Here is a 26,247-nt window from a genome sequence, read left to right as displayed (position 1 = left end):
AGCAATCTCTTCAAAGATGGTGCAGGAAAGAATTTAAGATTCTCCAAAAGTTCATGCTGCCTTGTTGGAGCACCCCACCCAGCACCAGCCAGAGGCCCCCCAAACATATACCTCTGCTGATTACACACTAGCTCCAGGGCAGAGGAGCACAGGGCCAGCAGAAAAGACTGGAAATAACTAGCACTCACCTGCCTCAACAGGGAAGGGAAGGTCCCCCTACTTCCAAGCTTCAGGCCACCCCCAGAATTCTGCCCCAAAGGGTCCTGCATCTACCCACCAGGTCCTCATTTGGCCTCAGGTGCACCTTCTTCATCAGGGAGCGAGTGAGGTGATTGCACAAGGACACGATGCTGAAGGACAGCTGAGGGAGGGAGGGAGAGAAAACAGATGCCAGGTGAGAATGTGCTCAGGGACCCTGAAGAGCGGCAGGGTGCCTGGCTGGCCCTCTCCCCCAACCACTCCAAACCACACACACCTTCCACCTCCTGCGGACATACTGCTTCTTGAAGTTCTCCAGGTTGACCAGGGACTCCCTGCGCACCATGGCTTGCTGGTTGTCCACCGGCTACAGGACAAAGCAGATCGTGATGGTGTCAATGGGCGTCAGACAGCAGCTGCCCACCTCCCTGCAGAACCCTAGCCACACGCTGTCCTCAACCTGCCCCAATACCTCCCTGACAGGCAGGGTGTGCAGTGGGAGCGGTACAGTGAGGGCAATGGCTACAGATGTCTCAGCTGCTCAGGAGATGGATGCCCCTGAGCTATTTTTACTACACCCAGATACACAAGCCAGTGTGGCTGGAGGCCCAGCTTCTCCCGAAGTGGGAGAGCAGGAGGCAGGGGCTTCGATCACACATCACTCTGGGGACAGGGTCATTTTCTGGCAATCTGGGATGCTCCCTGTATGCTGGACTGGCTCTGGGTTTAGCAAAATGGATGGCCTGTTGGCAGACAGAGCATTAATACATCTTTAGAAAATAAATGGAAGGAAATAGGGGCTTTGGTGGGAGTCAGGTAGAGACAGATGTGTAACTGCCCTTCATTGTCTGGCAGTCGAGGCTTAGCTTAAATCTCAGCTTCTCTAAGAAGCCTGATATGGCTTCTCTGAGCCTCAGTTTTCCTATCTGAAATGGGAGATAATAACGTGACACAGGGTTGTTGAGGCTTACATAAAGAATTTAACCTAGCACCACTCAATAAACAGTAACAAGTTATGTCCATCTCCTCTCAAATCCCTCCCCCCACTTTTTTGACACTAGGGATTGAACTCAGGAGTGCTTAACCAGCACATCGCCAGCCTCACTAAGTTGCTGAGGCTGGCTTTGAACTTGTGATCCTCCTGCCTCAGCCTCCCCAGCCACTGTGCTTACAGGTGTGCACCACTGTGCCCAGCTCCCTCTTTTTATAAAATGAGGCTTTCCTAAGTCATGAGATAGGTTTTGGGGGTTCTGTGAATCTCTGAAACGGTGTGCAAATTTTCGTGTGTGAATGTGTACGTGAGTGTTCATAGCAACCTAGTCATAAGAGCTAAGTAGAAAAAACCCAGATGTGTATCAACTGATGAACGGATAAAGAAAATGTGGTATCCATACATGAAATATTATTCAGGAATATTATACATGAAAACAAATAGAGTATTGATACAAACTACAGCATGAATGAATCTTGAAAACATTAAACGGAAGAAGCCAGCACAAAAGACCACATATTGTGTGATTCCATTTATATAAAATGTATCAGAATAGGCAAAACCAGAGATGGGAAGTAGATCAAGTTGCTAGGGGCTGGGGAAAGGAGAGAATGGGGGATGACTACAAAGGGTATGGGGTTTCCTTCTGGGATAATGAAAATGTTCTGGAGTAAGAAAGCAACGGTGGTTGTATAACCTTGTAAATGTACTAAAAAGCATTGGATTGTATGTTTTAAAATGGTGACTTTTATGGGTTATAAATTATACCTCAATAAAAAACCAATTTAGTGTGTCTGCACAGACAAGCATTTCTTCTGAGTCGATAGCTTTCATAGATTCTCAAAGGACCCCATGACCTCAAGAAAATGAGCTGCCCGGGATGACCCCTAAGGTCCTGTGCAGCTTTTTTCTCTCCACTCTGACAACCTGCTCACTGCAAGGCCATATTTGGCCCTGGTGAGTGCTAAGGGTGGGTAGCTCACTACTCTCCAGGGCTGGTCTTATCTCTTAACCACATTGAGAGCACATTTCCATTCTTGTTCACCTTTCTTCATGGCATCAGGAACCAGAAGAAAGCCAGTGCACACTGTGGGCCTGTGCTGCTCTGGACTTGCATCTGGCAGGGGGTCCGTTGCAGGGCCTTTCTCTAAAGCCCCTAGAAGGCCTCCAAGTGTTCCAAAGCCTAATGCAAGTGGCACCTGCTTCCTAGAGCACTTCTAAGAAATAATGTCTCCCTCCCGGGCCTGACCAAAGCACCTGCATGCTCCATTCCTATGTGTGGCAGCTGTCTCTGCCAGCTCTGTAGTGGAGGAATCCCACCACCGGAAAGCAACCCCAGAGCACAGAAACTTTTCCATGTCTATGTCAAAGCCTCCAGCCCCTCTCTCCTCTCTGCCCAGAACCGACAACTCTGGGTACTCAATAGCTGCCTGGTTATTTCCCTGAGCTGCTCAAGAGATAAACTGGAATAAATTGCAGGACCTGAGACCTACTCATTTCATCAATGAGAGGCCCAGGTCACCCTCTCAGTACACTGCAAAGGTGTCATGAGTCTGTCAGTGAGATGCAGAGTTCTGTAGGGGTCAAGGAGCAGGGACAGAGTTTTAGCAACCCTGAAGTAGATGGGAGGTGGGAAGGGCAGGGGCTGCTTACCTTCCCAAATGAGCACACAGTGGTTTGGGCAAAGAGTGCAGGCAGAAAGAGGAGGGGAAGGAAGAGACAGGAAAAGGGAAGAGAAAAGGATGAGGACACAGAGGGATCACCAGGCCATGCCCAGCTCTCCTGGACCCTTTCCTTAATCACCTATCGCCATGTCTGCAGGTCCAGCCTGGGTCCAGGTCCCACCTGGAAGGGAGGCACAAAAGCAGGCAGACAACTTTCCTTTGCAACCACAAGAATTGGGATTCTAATAAGAAATGGGTTGTAATACACTCTACTGTCATATCCACATAAAAAGGAAAAAAAAAAGAAAAGCAGGCAGAGGGCAGCCCACCTGTGCTGAGGACCTGCCTGTCCCTCTGCTCCAAGCCTTCCTGTGGCTTTCCAGTGCTCTCCATACAACCCAACATTCTCCTGGAGACTCCCAGGCCAGCATATGCCTCCTCCGCCACACGGGTTGGCTTGCTGATCCTAAACCCAAGGTCTCAGGGTCGTTGCCTTTGCTCATTCTCACATCACTTTGTCACTTGGTTCAGGTCTTTGTTCAAACATCACCTCCTCAGGGAAGCCTTCCTGATTCCCCCTAGATAAAACAGCTCTTCAGCAGTCCCCCATGAGGACTTTGCTTATGCCAGTCTTCTCTATTGTATGTGTCATTGCCTGGCATTTTATTCTGTATTAATTTGGGGATTGTTTTGTGAATCTCACCCTCCTTATTCCTCATGGCTTCTAGAATCTTCTTCCCCCAGGTGATTAGCATGCTGCCTCTCACTCCACAAAACCTTTCTACCTCTAACTTCACTCATATCTTCAATTCACTCAGCCATGATTTATCCTTTCAGTTGAACCCTGGCAGAGGACGTTTGTCTCTTACAAGGAGAAGTTGATGAGGTGGGGCTAAAAGTTCCGAGAGGGAAGGAACCTCTTTTTGTCCACTTACTGCAGGGTGCCCTCACCCAGGAGAAAAATGGCTGACCTCAGGGCTGGAAGGTCAACACAGGCAAGGGGTCCTGTTAAGGAAAATCCCCCGCTTCCTACTGGCCAAGTAGGATAAGCCACTGAGCAGAGGGGCCCAGATGAAATGTCAGGTAGGACCATTTCCAGGGCCATTAACGAAAAGTGATGCAATTACTTCTAGGTTCCTGTCCATCCATAGGCTACAAACAATAGCATGACCCCTGAGGAGATAACCATCCAGGCTATGAGTCTGTCAGGCTTACCTTTCCTAATCAATGGGCCTCCCTGGTTGATAAAAGGCTCAATGCCAGGCTAATGCTATCAGCCCAGCTTGGAAAGTCAGAGACAAATTCTGCAGTGAAATTTGCTCCCAGAAGGAATGTGGCCCGAACACTTTTGACTAAATTGAGAATGTGAGGGGAAGAAGGAGTTATGTCCGCCTTCTCCTGGCCATTTCCTCCTTGCAAACAGTGAACACCCAACTGTCTTCCGACCTTGTGGCCTATCAGTGTCACCAGAAGCCTGGGAAATTTCCACCTGGCTCTTGGGGGTATGTTCTGTGTCTTGGGAGGATATCAGGAAGGGAGACAAGAAGACGGAAAGCAGAGGTGGCTGGAGTCAGATTTTGTTTATACAGATGCAAATGCCTTTGAAAAGTCTAGTGGGCTGTTCTAGGTCTGTGCCCACATCCACAGAGCGTGGAGAGGAAGCAGGAGCCACCAACAAATCATGAAAAAGGGACCCCAGCTTCACAGAAGAGTCATTCCAGACACTTTTCTCTAAATACCAAGCTTCCTGTAGAAACTGCAAACAGATTGCAACTTCTCAAACCTCCATCTGTACCTTCTCTCCAGCCTCATACTTCATGGAAAACTGGGGCACCCATTTTTCTTTCCTTCCTAGGACACTTTCTGGGCCTTACCACCTCCACCTCCCTCAGTTGCATCTCTCCAGGTAGCACCTCTGCCCCTTCCTTTGTTGGCTACTTTGAAGGCTGGAGCCCTGTCCTGGCTGGACTCACCATTGGTTTTCTTTTTTTTCTTTTTCTTTTTTTTTTTTTTTTTTTTGAGAGAGAGAGAGAGAGAGAGAGAGAGAGAGAGAGAGAGAGAGAGAGAGAGAGAGAATTTTAATATTTATTTATTTATTTTTTAGTTTTTGGCAGACACAACATCCTTGTTGGTATGTGGTGCTGAGGATCGAACCCGGGTCGCACACATGCCAGGTGAGCGCGCTACTGCTTGAGCCACGTCCCCAGCCCCTCACCACTGGTTTTCTCAGGAAGGTGCAGGTGAGGCTTGACACCTGGATGTCTGCCTCCTCACTGGGTAAGGAGAGCTGAAGGCAATGGGAGGAGGTGGCAATGCCCCTTTCCTTGCCTGGCCTGACTTTTCTGAGTTAGGTTTCAGCTTGGACACATGGAGACTCTTAATCCTCTTCTCCAGGACCTTCAGTTTTCTGAGCAATTGTTCAACTCAAGCAAAAGCTTCCAAAGCTCTCCCTCCTGTACTGTCATATATATATATAATTAGTTGCAGGTGGACATACAATATCTTTATTTCATTTTTATGTGGTGCTGAGGGTAAACCAGTGCCTCAAGCATGCTAGGTGGGTACTCTACAACTGAGCCACAACCCCAGCCCCTGGACTGTCAGGAAGGGACTGACTTGAAAGATGTCAACCAAATGCTATGTGTGAACTGTGTTTGAATTCTGTTGTGAATAAACCAACTGTCGACAGGATACCCTTGAAAAATGTTGGACATGTGATTATAGAATGGGTATCCAGATGAGATGGAGGAATTATTGCTGATTTGTCAGGTGTGATAATGGCATGGTGGTTATATAAAAAAAGAAAGTCCTACTGGGCTTAGTGGCATACACCTGTAATTCCAGCTACTCAGGAAGCTGAGGCAGGTGGATCACAAGTGTGAGACCAAACTAGACAACTTAGCAAGATCCTAACTCAAAATAAAATAAAAAGGGCCAGGGATGTAGCTCAGGGGCAAAGTGTTTGTCTAGCATACGCAAGGTCCTGGGTTCAATTCCCATCACTGAAAAAAAAAAATTCTTATCAGAGATTCATGCTGAAGAATTTATGAATCGAATAAATCTGAAATTTGTGTTAAAATTCTTGAAATATTCCAGAAAATAGTGTGTGTGGTGGGGTGGAGGAAGATGAATAAAAGACTGGCACATATCTGTAATCCAAGCAGCTTGGAAGGCTAAGATAGGAGGATCAAAAGTTCAAAGCCAGCCTCAGCAATTTAGCAAGATCCTGTTTGGGGTTCAATCCCAGAACCAAAAAAAAAAAAAAAAGATTGGCTGTGACTTTGACTAAATTCCAGGTGAAGTGGGGTAATAAGTACCTGGAATTCACTATACTATTCTCTGTACTTCTGTCCAAGTTTTGAAAATTTTCCATGACAAAAAGTTAAAAACAAAAACTCTCCTCATTTTAATCTCTAGCCTCCATTCAATAGTTCTGAGTTCCTGACCCAATCTGGGCTCACAGCCATCCCTCCAAATTCTACTTAGCACCTTCTTCATAAGGAAACAGCTTGGTGGCGATGGTGGGGGTGTCAATGATGGAGCTGCCCTGAGAAGACCTCTGCTCTCTGCATCCCTCCTACCCTGTCTCAATCAGAATTCATCTCTCTCTTGATTTTTAGAATATTATATTTTATCACTCACCCTGGCTTTTCCCACCTCCCAGTTGGCCAGGTCCCCATTAACCCCAGATAATGAGTGTTTCATTCAGGGGTTATCTTGTCCTTATCAGTCACCCCTACTCCACCACAAGCCAGAGCACAATCAGTGTTTGTTCAACTGCACTGGCCCCTCTGCAACTCAAACATGCCCTCTGCTGGGTTCCTCTCCAGGGCAAAGAATCTTCTCCACAGGCCAAGAACTTCATAGACAAAGGAGAAAAGGCATTCATTTCCTTAGACATTCACAAAAGGTAGACCGTGGGAGGTGACAGCTGGGCACATAGCCACCTCCAACGTGGGCCAACTGTGCGGCGTGATCCAGTGAGGAGGGAAGCTGCTGTCTTCATAGTCACCAGCAGAGAAGGGGCCCATGGAGGGTGCTCTGGCTTCTCCTGTCATGATTACTCTGTTCCATCTCTTCATCATTAGCTTCCCTTATCTACAAAATCACGAACTACCAAACCATCACCACCCTTCCTAATACAAACTAGACAGGCAGAGATATGCCATGAGCATCTGCCCCCGGGCAGGGTCACCACTGCTGCCTCCCCGAGGGCTGACTCTCCAGCTTCCTTGGGAATCTTTATTCAGGGAGATGTCACACAGTCATCTTTTCCTCCCAAATGGCCCAGGATGGTGTTTAAACTGAGCAGGGAAGTTGACCTTTAATTTACTTAATTCCTGTGAACTAAAAATCCTCCATGATGGCAGAGGGGCCTGCCCACAGAGCAGTGCCCCCAAGAAGTCCTCCCTCAAGGTCCCAAGAAAATATGCCCACTGCCATCCACCATGGCCAGCCCTGCCCTTACCACCACTGTTACAATGCCAACCGTGGGCATGGGGGGAACAGAGCAAACAGGTTCACTGGCTGCGTTCCACAGGCCTCCTTGGGTTCCCCTCAGCACCAGGTTGAGAGCCAAAGGAATTCTACTGTCAGGAGACAGAGGAAGGTCACAGGCTTCTCTGATTTCCCTGACAGACTTGGGGGCATTTCTCAATTTACTTTGATTTGTCTTTAGATGCTCTTTGTACAGAAAAAGGTCTGTTTTTGAAACACCGTAAAGGAGAAGCAGTTACCAATGACTGGAAACACACACAGGACCATTTTACTACTCTGAAGAAAAACTACTTATGGCTGGGTGCCCAGCTCAGGGGCTGATCAGCAGAGACTGAACAAACTTGCCCTCTATGAGGCTGTAAAATGAGGATATCAGATGGTATGTAGCTGATTCCACAAATCTAAGATAATCACTTCTTCCTCCCTTTTTACCAGTCTCTCTAATTCAAATCATTGCCACCATATTATTCTTTTTTTTTTATTCCCATTTATTTGACGTTCACCAGAAGTCTGCCCTGTGTTGCTCAACTGGCAGTCATCCTGGCCTCAGGAAGCCTGGCATTGAAGGTCAATGCCTGTTAACGTGGCCAAAGAGACCTTTAATATTTGCAGAATCTATGCCAAACAAGTATACAACATCCTGTGACAGGGCAGGGAAGTCTTTGGAGAGATTGTAGAGGTCATTTTGTACCAATTCTCTCGGGTAGAGAAATAGGGTTTTTGTCATCTTTCCTTGATTCCAAGATGCATGTTTTTGGATCTCAGAAATGAGGAGGCATCTCCCAGTCAACAATGTCATATCATTGCTGTGGCCCTGGAGTAGAGGCAGATGCTCCCAGAGAGGACTGCACTGGCTGGTCATGTGGGGCCACCCAGCCTCAGACTGTTGGCCATGGCATTCCATACTTGAAGTTCTTCAATATCACACAGCTTGTGGCAAAGAGGAACCCTGCATGAGGACTAGCAGCCTGGGCCTCCCATTCTCAGGAGGATTTTCCATCCCCACATATTGTCCAGAATGAGATGTATTTTTTTGCTCTCTCTTCCTTCATAGCAGCTCTAGTTCTCATTTACCCTATCATTATTTTATCACAACTTTATGTGTCTAAGGCTCTCCCATTAGGCTTCCCATGTTGGGCATTTTTATTTTTTAATGGTACATAAAACAATGATAACATCTTATAATCATGGTTTCTTAGCCAGGCACATTAGTGTACACCTATAATCTCAGTGGCTCAGGAGGCTGAGCAGAAGGATCACAAGTTCAAAGCCTGCCTCAGCAGTGAAGCCCTGAGTAACTCATCAAGACCCGATCTCTAAATAAAATATAAAAAAGGGCTGGAGATGTGGCTCAATGGTTAAACACCCCTGGGTTCAATCCCTGGTACAAAATAATAATAATAATTATAATAATTATAATTATAATTATTATTTCTTATATTTGATGAAAAGATTCTGTTTCAAGTATTATATGATATTTGAAATAATTCAGCTTGCTAAAAGAAAAGGAGATAGGATTTTGAAGAAATGATTTCATGACATCAAAATATGTGTTGTCCTAACTCACTTCCTGTCTGAGTGTTTCCCCTCTAACACCAGCCCAGGAGTTGTCAGTGGCTTCCCATGACTCCAGGGACAAAGGCAGAGCTTTTTATATTTTGAGACAGGATCTTGCTGATTTGCTTAGGGCCTCACGAAATTGTTGAGGCTGGTGTTTTGAACTTGTGATTCTCTTGTCTCGGCCTCACAAATAGCTGGGACTACAGGCATGTGCCACCATGCCTAGCAAGGCAGAGTTCTTTAATGTGGCCAAGGACCTCCTGGTCCTGCCTCCTCCCCAGCCATGTAGACATTCCTGTTCTCCCCTCTAGCTTTCTTACTGTCCTGGCACTTCCAGTCTTCCATGCCCTACTCATTACAGAGCCCTGACATGATGGCCCTGTTGGAAACATTTCTCTCCCTCGTTTGCTTAGCTGATCTCAGTTCCAGCATCCCTGCTTTTGGGACAGACACCTCCTCTGACCATAGGTTCTTGCATTGAGGAATGCTTCCCTTTCTTAGCATGTGTCCCAGCCACGGTTCTACGTTTTAATGATTCTTGGTTAATGTTGGAATCCTTCAGAGGACAGAGAACTCCACGAGGCAAGAGACAGGCCTGTTTTTTACTCAACTGTATATCATCAGTCAAGCCATGTGTCTGGAAGTTGGTAGATGCCTGAAAGTTATTTTTTGAATGGACAGATGAATCTGGATATCATCTGCCTCCACCTGCAGACAGTAAACTCCTAGAGAATGGGGCTTTTAGAAGAAGCAGAAAGAGCCACAGATTGCCATCAGAAGGCCCCTATTTTGTCATTAATGATGTGACCTGGAGAAAATCACATCCTGTTTCCTCATCTCTAAACCGGGGATAATATCCAATCCAAATGACAGGGATGTTTTGTGAAGCCATGAAAGCACTTTGAAACTCTTTAATTGGTCGCTCCCCAACCCAAAACTTCTAGCAGGGCCACATCCATCGCCCTGCACTGACTGTATGATTTTATGATTATGTTGACTGCCTCCTCCTTTGAGGAAAAGGGGATGAGATCACATAATCCTCAAGAGGGATGCTCAAAGCTTTGTGTCATGAAGGAGTCACTGAGCTTTGTGCTTCCCAGTCTTCCTGTCCATCCTCTTCAAAAATTCTGATGGAGTCTAGTAGACTGTCAAGGCCCAATGGCTTAGTACATAGGAAAGGAAGCTCTTGGTTGAGCCCCTTTTGGTTCTCGTTATCAATGCACAGTTGGGGCACTTAGCCATAAGTTGGAGGAAAAAGTGGAGAAGAGGGAGATGCTCCTCCTTCCTCCTGCTTTGCAGGTTGGTCTTCAGACCTGGACAGGGCTGGGTAGGAACAGTGACTACACCGTCTGGGACATGGCTCCTGGGACAATCGTGTACAAATGTATGCATTCCACCCACACCTGGAAAAATACATGAAGTTGCTTGCTTGGCCTCTGGGATCTAAACTTTAATATTAAGGTGGATATTTACAACTAAGCCTCACTACTTCCTCCCATATGCTTCATCTTGGAGATGGGCACCTGGGTTCCTGTTTCATTGGCATCAACTGGCTATGAATAATCCTACACCATCCTCCCTCTCAGTTTCCTCATCAGTTACATAGAAATCATATCATCTCCTACTTTCCCATCTCAAAGAGTTCTTTAAGGATCAAGTGAGGTCACAGACATAAGGGCTCCTTAAGTGAAAAGTCAGTTCAAACAAAAGGTAGTATTATTTTCTCTGTGCATTTTAAATTCTTGCTTCTGTAGCAGGAAAACACTATGCTGACTTAGTTATCCTTAGTTAACTCAAATATCACTCAAGATCTGCAATCATAAGGCATGTAGGTGGGAAGAGAGAGGCGAACAAACCCATCACCACAAATCCATTCTCAAGCATCTCCCCAAGGAGTGCTTCACTTCCTGTGGAAAGGGGTATGGTGAGGGGAATTTGTTCTCTAATTGTTTTAACAGCTTGGCTGCTCTGCCATCGCTCTCTGAGAAATCCAGGTTGGTGAGAGGAGGTGTGGAATTAATAATTAACTAGCACCTCGGCAACTGTCAATTCTCTGGAGAGGGGTGGAAAGCTGCCCTACAGATATACTCCCTACAGGATGATTCTAGCTGGAAGCAGAGGCAGGGGAATGGGAAAGTGCTTTATTGACTGGATTCTAGTGCTCAGAGCTTCAGGCTGGCGAGGACTTCCTCTGTGTGTGGTCTGCTGAGCAGCTCCAATAGGGATTCACTGGCATCCTGGTGGAACATGGCTCCCAGGCCATCTGTGTCCCCACTCTCTAACTGGAAGCTGCCCATCATTTCCTGTATCCACTGTAGGTCGGCTGAGAGCTCCTGCCTCAGAGCCTCAAACTGTGTCTGCAGATGGTCCAGTTTCCTGGCCACACCTCCAATGCTAGCCCCTGTGGCCTGGATGTCTTCTCGCAGGAGCTTCTTCAAGGACTCCAACTTGCGGAACTCATACCTGAGCTGGGACAGATTGTGCCGGGCGCTCTCGTTCTCCTCTCGGTACCAAGTCTCCTTCTCATTGTAGATGGAGACCAGGGTTTCCACATCATCCTGGAGAGTGTCATGGGCCCCCACTAAGGCACGATATCCCTGGTCCACCCCAGCCATATCTTCTACCACATGGGCGAAACGCTCAAAGTTGACATAAGTGTTGTTGGGGGGCATGCTTGAGTGGCATTTGAGGGTATACTCTCTCAGACGCTTGGTCTTCAGCTCAGTGGGTTGTGTCTTCCGCTGCTCAGGAGCTCTGACTTCTCCCTTCGACTGGCAGATGTTCAGACAGAAGAACCACAATGTTAACATAATGCATGCTCCAGAGGGCAATCCAAGCTGCAGGTGGAAAGCACACACGGTGGTCTCTTTGGCATTCACTGCATGCGTCAGGACATAGGGAGAGCGCGGGTGGAGTGAGCAACCCCTCAGTCCATAAGAAAGGTCAAAGGGTATGGGGATGCTCCCTGCATGCTCGCTTCAGGGCGGAGGGGTCCACAGCCATTAGAGGGTTTCCACACGCACAGCATTTAAAGGGGCTCAGGCAGAAAAGCGGGCTGCGGTCAGGATTCTGTAGACATCCACTCCAGGGCTGGAGCAGGCAAGGCCATGGCTGGCAGAGGGAGGCAGAGGGAGGCAGAGGGTGTCTCTCTTTTGGGGTTCCTTGCATCTTGGCAAAACTGAGCATGCTCAGCAGGAGGACCCTTGATCTTCCCCATCCTTCAACAAGCAGATGAACCTGATCTCCCTGATCACTCCAACCCTCCCTACTCCCCATCATCTATAGGCCTCTACCCTTCTTGTCTGCACGCTCAGATCATTCCTGTAAGCCTTTTTCTTTAACAGTGAAGGTGAATAAAAAGTCTTGGAAGTTCACAGCTAGTCAGTCAACAGAATACTGGTCTATGAGTCCCTCTTTCCCAAAAAGCTTTTCACTATACCAGACTGCGAGACCCTCTGAAAAACCAGTAGCTGGAGCTTGGTTACAAGGCAAGTTAGGGAGAGATTGACCTTTCCCCCCGGCCCTTCCCAAAGGGAACAGAACTCCCCTAACAGGATGGCAGTCTCTTTTCCCACCAGGCTTCTGTCTCAGAGGCTAATTCCTGAGGTCTCATGGTGCCTGTGGAAAGCAGCTAACTGATATAAAGCATATCCTTTGAGCCCCAAATGTCAGAGAAGAAGGTTACAAAGTCAGGGTTTCATTCTATAAGCTGTTTGAACCCATGAAATACAAACTTCATTTGGCATAACCCTATTTGAAAATGGTCAGGCCCCTTTGGGCCCCTGACAAGCTGTCTTCTGTGCCCAAGGATTGGTGTTTCCAGCAAAAGGCTCTCCACAGGTCTTCTGCATCTGGCTGCCACAGCCAGCCCTGGTGACAGAGAAAAGACCCCTGCTCACTGGAACTCACCCCCGTGCCCTTACCGTGATCCAGGGATGCCTGAGAGCCTCTTGGATGGTGAGCCGTTTCCTGAAATGAGGATTAGGAAACAGTGATGATCCTTTAGGGCAGAATCTGGGAGCAGCAGTCTCCATTCTCACGCTCTTTTGGCATTCTTTGGCCATGCCATCATAATGGAAGATGCAGAGATGGATGGGAACTGCCTGCATGCCCCATGCTCCCAGGAAAGAGGTTTGGGCAGAACCCAAACAGAGAGACCTTTCTACCTGAACCCTCACGTTCAGTTCCAAAGTTGAAAGGCCTAACGCCACCCTCTAGGGGAGTCATTAAATGCACTACTGAGTTTCCAGAATCCTCCAAAAGCCAGCTCTCCATTGCTAAACCTTTGGTCTTTGTTTGCCTCCCAGGTCCCTCCTTTGTCCTTCACTGTTCTGTTCCCAGGTAGGGGGGCCCTCCCTAGTACTGACCTTTGTACCTAGTATCACTCTGGCCCTCTTTGAAGTCTGTGGGACCAAAAGGACACAATTTTCTAGCATCGGTGGCCCTTTTCCCCTGCTCCATCCAGGCCCTCCCCTGGGTACCAGCACCCTACATTCCCTGCCCATGTCCTCCTTTGACCCCACAGATATGGGGCTCATTCTGGGCTCTGAGGCAGGAGTAGGATTAGCGTGTCTCCTCTCTTTCCACTGTACTGACCTCTCTGGGACTGCCTCCTCCACTCCCACCTGAACTGGCTTGAAAACCCTGCTACTTTATTTCTCTAATTGAGTGCCTTTGGGACCGACTATACAAGGTAATGAGTCTTAAAAAACAGACTGATTTACACATACACATACACACACACACACATTTTCACATATACACACAGTTATTGGCATTTCAGTAGAAGAAAGAAAGACTTGAGCAAACAAGGTGAATGTCAAGTCTTGACCAGTCATGTTTCTTAGCACCTGCTCAGATTAGACCACAATGGTGCAGGTGACGCTATGGCAAAGCAAAGACAGACTGACATCTTTGACAGTGGTAAAAGGAGAGGATTAGTACCTGAGAAACCAGTGCCTTTCTTTTTTTCTTACCGGGTTTCTTTAACCAGAAGCTTCCGAATGAAGTCCTTGGCCAATTCGCTAGTCTGGCTGAAGAATTCCTCATCGAAGTCATAACTCACTGCTGTGATATTTGCCAGTGTTTCCTGCTTTGTGTCTCCCAGAAAAGGGGATGCTCCACTGAGGCTGCATACAACAGAGAAGGAACCACATGACTGCGGGTTTGGAGATGGAAATGGACTCGGGAAACTTGACCCATGCTATGGCACAAGGCTGGGAGGCTCCTGGCAACACAGCCTGCCCTCTCTGGGCAGCCAACCCACAGCTTTTTCAATGCAGTCCAATTCAACACATTTTATGGAACTCCTAGTAAGTACTTTACAGAGGACAAACTGTGTCTTAGTGGACACAAAAGTTGAGAGGAGAAAAAAGAAAAAACAGACATAGCTCTTCATACACCCCAGCAGAACAAAGCAGAAAATTATTGAAATCCAGATAAAAGACTGTGGGAGCACCAAAAAAAAGGGGGACCCCAGTGCAATTCCATGGGAGAGTTGACAATTGCACTGTCATGTCTTGAAGAATTGACAGCAGTCGGAGGAGGAGAAGAAAAGCTCTTTCAGGCCAAGGGAGCAACTTGAGCATATCCTCAGAGCCATGGAGACTGGGGTCTGTGGGGTCCCTACAGGGTTGTTCAAGGCTGCATCAGATAAACAGTGACTTCTGAAGCTACCATCTCTTGACATGCATTTCAGTTGCTCATGGGACACGTCGGCCCAGATGTGCCATTTTCCCAGGACTCACTGTGCCAAACCCCCCTCCATGTGTTCCTTGCTTTGATCAATGACATTGCTTCACAAATGTGAAGTGATGCTTGTTAGAAACACAACAGTCACCTTGGTTTCTTTTAAGTCCCTCCTTACTTGATTAATTACTGTTTTTACTTAACTGATTACTGTTTCTGTTTACTAAACAAACCTTGAATATTTACCCCTCTCTCCCTGCTTCTTTCTTTGCATAGAAGTAGCAAGGCATACTGGAAAACTTTGGATATTTTTTTTTACACCATGATAAAGTGACATTTATTCCAAATATGCCAGGGATGTTTAAGACTCAAAATGCAATTAAGTAATCCATTAAAACAATAAACTAAAAAAAAAACAGGGATCATTTCAAATTATACAAAAATACTATACAAAATCCAGTAAATCCAGTGTTACCACTGTTATTCATGATAAAAAATAATTATCGGAAAATAGTAATAGAGGAATACTCAATTGATAAGAATAATAAAGAATTTATCAATTGAAAAATCCTCAATTGACAAAGAATATTACATTATGTATGTAACATATTTATATAATTATAAATAGATTGATGATTTCCCTATAAAATTGGAAGTAAGGCAGGAATGTTCCCTTTCATTACTGGTATTCAATCTAGTACTACAGATATTAGACAATAAAACAATAAGACAAGAAAAGAATAGAAAATATGCATAGATTTAGGAGCAAGAAATAATTTTTTGTATTTTTGGATATTTAAATGTTGGGTTTGAATTTCAGCTGTGCTAAGCATTAGCTGTGTGAACCATGGTAAGTTCTTTAACTTCTCTGAGCTTCAGTTTCCTGATTTGTAAAATGAAGAAAATGGCAGCCTCTACCTCACATAATTGACATGAAGAAGTGACCTTGGTCACTGTGGGTGAGAGGTAGCTCTATGGTGTGCTTCCCTCAGACAGAGAGCCCCAGGCAAGAAAGGAAGGCTCTCCTTCACGTCCACGTCCTGAGTGCCTGGCACAATGCCCATGATGGTGCCAGCCAACGATAAAGCTGTGTTGAATTCAAGTGAGCCAACTGTGTGCCCTGCAGATGCTGGAATTCCTTAATTGTTCAGTATGAGAACTGGAGCTCTGGAGAAACTCAGATTTCAAGAGACGACGTTTGAATATCCTGGCTGTCATCCAGTATTACAGATCAACGCAAAGTGATGCTCAGCCTCTCTTTCCATCAAAGCCCTCTCTATCAAATTCAACTGGGTTTTTAAAAATTTACTGATGCAGAGGTCCTACCCCTAGCAATTTTAATTTATATAGATCTGGGGTGAGCCTGGCCCATGGTAGGTATTGAAAACTCGACTGTACAACCAGGGTTGAGACCCTCTGCTGCAGCTCGGGGGAATCCACTGTTACTGTGCAGTCTAAGTGCTGCTGTGAGTCAGAAAGCTGGTTTATGGGGGCTTAGAGAGAATGATCCCTCAGTCCTGGAGCACTGGTACCACCCTGTTCCCTCTGGCTATGGGCTGATTCTCACTGCAGTGGGCCATAAAAATAGCATTTTCCAGGTATGCTGTGAGGGGAAGATGATTGGGTAGCACTGATGGACTGAATACCTAAGCACCTGCCATGCATGCACCAGAGCAGGGACTAGGGAATTGGCACATGTTGGCTTATTTAACCCCTACATTCCCATGGCAGGGGAGGCCTGGCACTCCACACAGGAATGCAGTCATTGCCTGTGCAGGAGGGAGGGCTGCTCCCAGGGCTTCCTGCTCAAACTCAATGCCAGGGTTAAATGTATGAAACACCTCAGAGCACTCAGTCTCAGGTCTTCTCTGTGGACTTAACACATCTGGCTCATGGTAGATTGGATGCTCAGTACATCTTTCTACCTGCCCCTCTCTCATTCCTCTTAGGACCCCACAGTCTATGCTGGGATGGAGCTCCAGAATCAGGGATACTCACAGGATGTAGGTGATGACACCGATGCTCCTGCAAAACAGAAAACAGTCAAGTAAGGACCTCCTGCCTCCAACTCAGACCAGCAAGGGAATCCCCATGTGGTCCCGGGAGAAGAGGTCACTTGCCTCCTCCAGGCGTCCCCAAACCCCTCTCCATCCCACTCTTCAGCAGCAGCCTGGGATGCATTTAGAGTGATTGAGCTCAGCACACGGAGATCAAAGACCCAAGTTCAAGATCTGATCTCTGCACTTGCAGGTTCTGTGATTTGGGCGCAACTCTCTCCACCTCTGAGACCCTTTTTTCTTATATAAGGAGGATAATGAGAACTATCTCACAGGACCACAGGCAGGATTTTAAAAGGCCAAGTGCTCAGCCTACTGTCCAGCAGCATTCAAATGAAAGAGTCCTGCATGTGCAGAGGACTGACAGCAGCAGCACCCCTAGGCCAACACAGTGCCCAGGATGAGAAAAGCACTTGTTAAACACTTGGTGGACTGCCCTACTGAGCCACTGTTACTGTTATCCTGACCATGGCCGTGGCAAGCCAAGGCTAAGCTGCACTCCGGCCCTGCCCCTCCCCTTGCTTCTCTGCAGCTGACGGAGCCAAGACCTGGCCATACACTAACTGGCCTAAGGACCCGGCTTTGCTGCTTCCAGCAACAGCAGAACACCTGGAGCAGCCTGAGGCTCTAGGAGGTGAATATGGAGAAGAGAGTTCTCACAGTCAAGGGAATGACACCCAAAGCAGGTTCTGAGGACTTCTGCCCTTGGAAGGATCCCTAGGCCACCTGAGTGATCTGTACAACTCACCACATGTCAGCCTCGAGCCCCAGGGGCTCATAGTTCACGATTTCTGGAGCTGAAAGAAGTCAAGAGGAGAAATAAATGAGAGGAGATAGTTGTAGGGAATTCTAGGGAATCTGCTGCCAAATGTCTTCATCCTAACTCTTAGGAAAATCTGAGCAGCAGATGGAAATAATCTGTATCTAAGAATTTTAGGGAAAAAGTATGGCCCAAATATTTGTGTTTCCCCAAAGGTCACATGTTGAAATCTAATCCCTGGTGCAAGTATATAAAAGAGGTGGGGCCCCTGGGAGGTGAGGAGGTCATGAAAGCAGGACCCCCATGAATGGAACTAGTGCCCTTTCAAAGAAACCTGAGGGAGCTTGTTCAGTCCTTCTGCTATGAGGGGACACGTCAAGACACTAAATCTTCTGGCACCTTGATCTTAGACTTCCCGGACTCCAGGACTATGATTGCTAAATTTCTGTTGTTTATAAATTACCAAGTCTAAGGCATTTCTTAATAGCGTCTCAGACAGACTATGTCACAAGGTGCCTGTTATTCTGGTAGAAACCTTCTACAGGCAGGCCTTGATAGTGAAGGAGAGAGAAAGCATGTAAGAATGCCTGAAAGGGAGAAGGAACAAGGGGAGAGGAAGGAGAAATGGAGCCCCGCTCTAGAACTCTCTAGTGGACGCCAGTCAGTGCTGCTGAAAGGAAATGGGGAAGAAAAGAAGGCAGAGAGGACTCCACCTTCCCCTGAGTCTGGGCAAAAAGAAGGGACCTCCCACTGAGGGCATCTTTGTGGTCACTAAGATGAGATGCTGAGCCTGAGGTGCCTGAGGGGCAGCCAGGGAAGATGTCCAGGGGGCAGATGGCTATGGGGAGGAGGTCTGGGCCATCACATTTGGAGTCATTGAAGTACAGGAAGAAAGAAGAGCTGAGCCAATGTTGTGGTGACCAGTGTAGAGTAGGAGAGAAGATTGCCAGGAGAGGAGAGGACCACAGGCAGCCTGGAGATGGAGCAGATAAGCACTGGAGAGTGAGTGCTGAGCTGCAAGCTCACAGCACCCAGTGTCTCCAGAAGGTAGGAAGAGGAGATAGAGCGTTGATGATTCTTTAAAAGGTTGGCAATGAGTGGAGGCAAAAGAGAAGGCAGTACCTTGAGGAAGAGGAAGGACAGAGGCAGAGTGGAAAAAGCTAAATCTATCTAGAAAATATCTTAAAGCATCCCATCTACAGGGTTATGTCTGCCCTCCCACTCTCCTTCCTACTGCCCCTCTTTTGAGATAATCACTATCCTGGCTTTGCTTATTTTTAGCTTTATAAAAATGGTGTCATGCTGCTTGTGATCTGTTGTCATTTGATTGCCTTTTACATGCTTCTACTGCTTATTGCACATTCATCCACCTCTTCCATTTTCACTACTATGTAATAAACCATTGTGTAACTATGTATCATTTTTCAGTCATTCTCCTCTTAGAGACCATTTGGATGGTTTCCATTACTTTCATTATTGGAACAATATTGCTGAAAACGTTTTTTGTTCCCAGCTCAGGGTAAGTATGTGAAAAACTTTCTTAGGACCATGGTCTTCACCATGGGATCCACAAAGAATCTGCAGACAGGTCCAAGAAGATAGGTGCAGAAATTGGAAGTGTGTATTTAGAGACTCTTACAGCAATTTGACATTGCTTTGACATCCAAACTATGATCATTTTTGAGTAGCTGATTTTTATGGTCTCTTCCTAAAGTAAAGTCCAGGACAGACAGCGACACATGACTATATATGGAATTTCTTAAAGTTCTCTGGTTCTTTCAAAAATTTGCTTGATCATTTTTGACACCTCGTGTTCCTTACTCATTCTTGTGGTTCCACCTTTTATTTCTGTATACATTCCACTTATTTCATAGTCATCATCTGGTAATTTCAGTTATCTTTTGTCCTTGAACATCTATACCTTGCTAGCCTTTGATTGGATTGTTGACATGTACATTTGCCTTCAAGGAAGGTCAGAAGAAAAGAAAATTCCTGTTGAATTTTCTTGCTGCTTGAAGCTCAGCTCTAAGTTCAATTCATTGGGGGTGGGTCATGCTGAAGGGCTTACAACTCTCTTATTTCCTATAAATTGTATTCAAAAGAAAATGTCTTCCATGGATCCAGTCATGTACTTAGAGGGCCTTTTTAATACCTGATTCCCCCAAACTACTGGCAGTTGTTCCTGATTTTGTAGACTTTATTCCTGGGTCTTAGGTTGAAATTTCAAATGGATGGTGGATGCAAGGCAAAGTGTTTATAACCTGTTTCTCAGGAGTCTTGAGAAAATAAAGTCACCCTATTTCAGGGAAGGGCCTAGAAAATTCCCCCTATAAATCTATAAGATACAAATACACCCATCACAAACAAAACCATACTGGTGTAAGAAATAACTATGTGCATCTCTTCCGACTCTGTATTCAGTGACATGCTGGTAGCTTGAAATTGGCTAATGTTATAAGTTAGAGACTCATTTTTGAGATTTGGTTGTTAGACATTTGCATACCACTGGGCAAAAACCTCCAAAGTCTGGCTCCAGCTACCAATATCCCACTCACACCAACAATCTGGTATGAATAATCAACTCTTTGCAGAGTGGACTTTGACCTGTCCCTAATAAAAGAACTTATTCCAGCCTTTCCCCCCTGCTATGCTATCACTGAACTCGCTGTGCTCCTTCTCCTCTATTCTGCCTCTCTTTTCCAACTACTTCAGACTTCTCCCCACCCCCAACCATCAGTTTTTGCCCCTCACTGACTCAAGACCATGACCAATCCCATTGACTGTACCAGAGTGGATATCTTCTCTGAATAGTCTTCCAGAGCTATCTGTATTACTTTACAATTAATCACATCCTGGCTTCCATTATAGCCCTGAATTTCTAGTTGAACTATTTATTGACTGACTATTATTGAAAATTTTACATGAACTTAACTAATGAATATACGCCCTTCAAGCACATATGTGAATGGTGGGCAGCAACTGTTCTCTTAGACAAAGTTTGAGTCTAGATATCTTGTTCCCCAGGTTCCAATTGGCTCTCCCACCAACCGGTGACCTTGGATATGTCATTCTGAAGGTGGCTGGCTCCTTATCATCACTGTGTTTCCCATACCTTACCTAAAATCTGTCATACCAGAGGTAAAGAACAACTTTGGTTTCCTTAATGAAAATTCCCCAATCCTCCATTTCCACATTTGTTTAACTAGACCAGATGATCTGAAAAGATCCTTCCAGCACTTTTATTTAGTGGTTTACTATCTTATATCCACAACTAAATGGAAACTTCTTGAGAGCAGGGTCTTCTCAGAGTGACCCTGGTATAATAGAAAGAGACCAGCTTTGATGCTGATTTATCAGTATTTGAATCTACTGCCACCACCTACTGCTTGTATTGTCTGAAAGAAGGCACCTGATGGAGAAAATAATTTAATCTGCTTCATGAGGCCACTTGAGGATTAAATAAGACAAAGTCTGCAGAGTGTGAGGCATGGTGCCTGGCATATTGTCAGGGTTCCCTGTCCTGGGGTCTGGGGAGCCAGGGGCGAGTCTCTGCAGCACCATTCCATAGTGACTGCGTAGCTGGTATATGAGGGCTGGAGTCCTTCAGGGTGGAAGGTCTAACATATTCTCTCTTCCCTTTTTTTTTTTTTTTGGTGGTACTGGGGATTGAACCCACAGCCTCTTGCATGCTATGAAAAACCAGCCTCTACCTCAAAGCAAAGCCTGTCCAAGGAAGGGGGCGTGACCTTTGTCCTTGGAAAGACCCACAGAGCACTCACTCCTAGGCACTTACCCACCCTGCTGAGTTGTTTATCTACAAATACCAGGAGAGATCTACAGCACCAGGTGTCTCGGACTGTCAGGCTAGGTGGGGACCCATAGCAACCCCCTAGCAGCCACCAATCAGCATGAGACAGGGAAATACCTGGGATGCCAGATGACACTCCCAGTACTTTTAGTGGTTGATAACATGTTGGAAAACCATGTAGTTCAGCACAAACACTCCTCTTGGCTTAAACCAATCAGTTCAAATGAATACCCCTTTTGTACTGACCAATCACCCCTACCCAACTTGTTCCCGCCAGTGAATGTGCTAATCATGTTTTAGAGTTGTTATTTGATTTTCCCGTAGTGTGTGATGATTTGCTAAGAGATGCTATGATGTATGTGGGGGTCCCTGCCTTCCCCAAAGAATGTATAAAACTGCTGCAAACCCTGGGCTTGGGGCCTCTCAGCGTCACCAGTTGCTGTGTGGCCGCGTGCGGAGGACCGAGCTAGCTCGCAATAAACACCTCTTTGCTGCTTATATTGATCTTAGCCTCTGGTGGTCTTTTGGGGGTCCCAAATTCGAGCATAACAGCTAGGCAAGTGCTCTATCACTGAGCTACACCCGTAGCCTGCCTTCCTTTTTGATTAGATTGTAGTCAGGAATTTTTAGCTCCCAGGTTTTGAGGAGACCACACCAACTCTCCACCCCCAAGACCTCTCCAACCCCTGAAGCAGAAAGATAGACGTAGGTTCTCAACTCCCATTCCTTTCCTGTCTACAGGACTATTTCTTTGTGATTCAACAACCTTTGGCCCAAGCCCCATGAAAGGGCTTCTGGAGTACAGGAAAGTAGGTCTTGGACCAAGGGAAAGAGATACAGAAGGAAGAGGGCAGCCAGGGTCCTGTTGGAGCCAGGTACCACAAGCATGAATAAAGGTGGGCACAAAAGAGGCAGGTAGGTGGATCTGGGACTTTGAAAACGATTGTCTTTTTCTTTTTTAGGAAATCAAAAGCTACTTCATGGAAGGCAGAGTTTGTGGGAATGCAAGAGAGCAAGGTGATTTTAAATATATGTGATAAACTCATCTAAGAGCAAGAGGTAGAGCCAGTTCTGGGAAGATTCAACTCTGGAAGTTCCTCTCTGGTCACCCCCTGTCCCACTGGGTGCTCAAAGCCTACACCTGGACTCTCACCCAGACCCGAACAAGATATCTGCCCCCACTCCCATTAGGTTTCTAGTGGGTGTCCCATAGCATTCTCTCTTAGCCTAGAGGCCACAGCCTCAGACTCGAGCTTTGTTCCCAGGACTTCTCTATACTTTGATTCTTCTCTGGGAGAGAAACAGGCCTAAAACTTACCAACAAATTCTGGCGTCCCAAAAATGTTCTTAAATTCAACTCCATCTTCTATTTCGTGAGCCAGGCCAAAATCAATCAGCTTGATGTTTGGAATGGGAATATTCTTGTCTAATAACATAATGTTTTCTGGCTGGAGAACAAAAGAAAAGAGAGAGAGAGAGAAAGAGAACAAAAGAAAGAAAAAAAAAGAAAAAGGAAGGAAGAAGAGATGGTGATTAAAGCCCTGTTTTTTGTTTTTGCTTTGGAGTTTGGGGTGGAGTTTGTTGTTCTTTTTTAGGAGACTAAAATAGCACAACTCTTGTTTTTGTGTCCTCAGTCTTCTGTGAGCTCAAAAACAGGCAGAGTGCAGGGGACAAGGCCTGGGTTTTACCAAACCAGATGCCCATAGCAGACCAGAGAATTCAGCTTTAATTTCCTTCCTCTCTCTGAATGACAGATTCCTTTAATGCAGTGTCTCTGTTGCCCAATCTGTCAGAAAGGGTCAACAAGCATTTCCTATAAACAAAGCCACCTCTGCTGCAAGTGCGATGGGGGCAGGGCAGCATGGCTTGGTGGTGGTTTATATTTGGCTTATTGACCTTGGGCTTCCTGACCACCTCTTTCCCTGAGGCCAGCCAGCTTCCTGTTGACAAGACTCCCCAATCCCCCCAGACTAACTGTGCAGCCCTTACTTCTCCATGTGTTTAACTAATTTTGGGTCTCAGCAGGTCACAGGATAAAATGCACCTGATTTCCAGGGAAAATACCAACTGCCCCAGACTGTTTCCAGCCCTGCAAATATCTACCAGTCCAGACACAACAGTGCAGGCCGGTGAGCAGCCAGGCAGCCCTGCTGGGCCCCTGAATCACCCCTGGCTCCCAGTGACGCTAGAACAGGGTCCCAAATTCCACCCTTCTCACTCCCACCCTCGCCCTCAGACTAGGAACCAGTTGGGCAGGTCCCTCAGCTTCGTCCTTTTTCTTCCTCTTGCCCCACAACTGTCCTAAACTTCACTCAAACTGGAATGTCCTGAAAACATTCATCCATACAAAAATCTGTACACAAATGTTCATAGCAATATTCCCAATAGCCCCAAAGTAGAAAATGTCCACCAACTAATTAATGGATAAACAAAATGTGATAAACACATACCACATATCGTATTCATGTAGGAATATTATTCAACCATAAAAATGAATTAAGTAAAATAAAAAGGAATAAAGTAGTGATCCATACTTTTGTAAGGGTCCGGCGAAACGTCGGAGAAAGAGACCACACGAGACTAGCTCCATGCAATGGCAAAGGGGATTTATTGGGGATCCATACCAGCGCGCTGGGACTCTGTGCTCACTCAAGAAGGGAGAGCAGCCCAGAGCCCAGAGCAGAGGTCAAGCAGAGCTTAAGTACACTTTTTGGAGAGGGTGGGGGGCTTTGCATACATCAGAACAAATCATCATGAGGCGCGGGAAAATTGAACAACAACTCTGATACATGATTAGTCCATTCATTGGCGGGAACAGGCTGGGCAGGGGTGATTGGTCACTTCCAAACTGAGTACACATTCAAACTGATTGGTTCGGGCCCTGTGACGAACTGCACAGGGCCCTAGGCTGAATGGCCAGTAGGGCGTTGTCTTAACTATCTCAGGAATCTGGGTGTAAAAGAGGAACTTAATAGTACCTAATCTTTTACATTTCAATTCAAGGTTTCCAGCTTAGAAACTTTACCCTTTCACTTTCAAATATTATTCTAGGGCTGGGGCTACAGCTCAGTGGCAGCATGTGTTAGGTGCTGGGTTCTATCCTTAACACCAAATAAAAATGAAACAGATAAAATAAAGGCATGCTGTCCATCTACAATTTCAAAATTTTTTTTTAAAGAGGCAGATTTTATTTATTTATTTATTTATTTTTTAATATTTATTTTTTAGTTCTCGGCAGACACAACATCTTTGTTGGTATGTGGTGCTGAGGATCGAACCCGGGTAGCTCGCATGCCAGGCGAGCGCGCTACCGCTTGAGCCACACCCCCAGTCCCCAATTTCAAATTTTTTTTTTAAAAAAATATTATTCTAAGTGAAAGAAACCAAACACAAAAGGTCACAAATCACAAAATTTTATTTATATGAAATACAGAATAGGCAAATCCATAAAGGAAAAAGTAGATCTGTAGTTGCCTAGGATAAGGGGGAATAAGCAGGTGAGGAGTGAATGTTAATGGGTACATGGTTTCTTTTTGGGTGACGAAAATGTTCTCTAATTGTTCTATGAATGGTTGTGGTATTGATTATTACAACTTTGTAAACTGCCCATTTAGTGAGTGAATTGTATGGCACGTGACTGTTAAGTAAATAAATAAATGTTTAAGAAAATTGAACGTCCCCATTTCTCTTTTTTTTTGAGAGTGAGAGAGGAGAGAGAATTTTTAATATTTATTTTTTAGTTCTCGGCAGACACAACATCTTTGTAGGTATGTGGTGCTGAGGATCGAACCTGGGCCGCACGCATGCCAGGCGAGCGCGCTACCGCTTGAGCCACATCCCCAGCCCACGTCCCCGTTTCTCAAAGTACCATGGGATTTCCCACCTTGCACCTCTGCTCATACCATTCACCCTCCCTGAAGGCCTCTGTTCCATCTCCATTCACTGAATCCTGGCTGAGCTTCAAAGTCTAACTTAACCCTTCACCTTGAAGACCTTCCTCACAGCCTGGGGCCCTCATACCCCCCTGAGGCCCCCACAACTCCACAGTGAACCCTCCCCTCCTAGCTTCTCTGCACTTCTTTGGATATGAAAAAAGTTTTGTCATAACTTTTTGTTATGACATTTGGCAGGTCCCCTGTCCAGTGGGCCTTTGCTGTCTGCCTGGTTCCCCTAGCAGAGCTGTCCTCAGCTGGAGGGAGGATTCAGGACTGCATTGTCACTGTCCCCTCCCCCAGCTGTACTGATCCCTGACAGTGGCATACTGAGCCTGGCCCTACCTCTTAGCTGAGCTCATATTGAATCTGGACCAGAGCCCACCCCTCACTCCCCAGGTGTCCCTATCTCCCTAAAGTCTCTGTGACCTTCTGTCACTGTGGCTGGAAACTTTCACTCAAGGGAGCCTGCTGAGGCCCTCCCCTGCATTTTTTTCCACCATCAAAAATAAATAAATAACACATTTCCTTTTGCATTTTTAAAACTTATTTATTCTTCCCCTCAGGAGATTACTCTCAACTTTATTTTGAAAATGTGTCAAAGTCCTTTCCCAAGGCAGAGAAGATTCTTAGTCTATGCAGAAAGGAGAGAAGGGAGCCGGATTCAGTGGCACATGTCTGTAATCCCAGCAGCTCAAGAGGCTGAGGCAAGAGGATCGTGAGTTCAAAGCCAACCTTAGCAAAAAAAGCGAGGTGCTAGGAAACTCAATGAGACCCTGCCTCTAAATAAAATACAAAATAGGGCTGAGGATGTGGCTCAGAGGTAGAATGCCCCTGAGTTCAATCCCCAGAACCAAAAGAGAGAGAGAGAGAGAGAGAGAGAGAGAGAGAGAGAGAGAGAGAGAAGAAAAAAACAAAATCAAAAAACGGAAAGGAGAGAAGTGTGAGAGAGATCAGAGGACAGGACCCAGTTAATTTCCCTGGGCTCAGCCCTACTGTGGTTGCCCATGGAGCCCAAGTGCTCTGGTGCCCCCTGCAGTGAGCGGCACACTTCCAAGCAGACTGCTCCTCCTCCATTCACCTATATTTCTC

At 46.1% G+C, this 26,247-nt stretch overlaps 1 protein-coding gene across 5 annotated transcripts in view; it reads right to left on the bottom strand.

Annotated features, from left to right (window-relative positions):
• The window catches only part of DAPK2 (death associated protein kinase 2), a 128,950-nt gene that overhangs the window by 4,098 nt on the left and 98,605 nt on the right, over positions 1 to 26,247 (bottom strand). For 3 of the 5 annotated variants that reach the window (XM_081292558.1, XM_081292556.1, XM_081292555.1), the window contains exons 5-10: positions 22,542 to 22,671; positions 17,404 to 17,452; positions 16,597 to 16,623; positions 13,887 to 14,039; positions 12,834 to 12,879; positions 4,911 to 11,681 (exon numbers count right to left, since the gene is read on the bottom strand). In XM_081292558.1, the coding sequence (XP_081148684.1) occupies positions 11,073 to 11,681; positions 12,834 to 12,879; positions 13,887 to 14,039; positions 16,597 to 16,623; positions 17,404 to 17,452; positions 22,542 to 22,671 (1,014 nt within the window). In that variant the 3' untranslated portion in view covers positions 4,911 to 11,072. Of the gene's footprint in view, positions 1 to 277; positions 362 to 475; positions 566 to 4,910; positions 11,682 to 12,833; positions 12,880 to 13,886; positions 14,040 to 16,596; positions 16,624 to 17,403; positions 17,453 to 22,541; positions 22,672 to 26,247 lie in introns of those variants that run through there. The other 2 variants (XM_081292557.1, XM_081292559.1) reach the window with 2 other exon arrangements.

This window comes from Spermophilus citellus, assembly GCF_964194105.1.
Source record: "Spermophilus citellus genome assembly, chromosome: 4".
Classification (NCBI taxonomy): Eukaryota; Metazoa; Chordata; class Mammalia; order Rodentia; family Sciuridae; genus Spermophilus; species Spermophilus citellus.
This window is presented reverse-complemented; position numbering and strand designations above follow the sequence as displayed.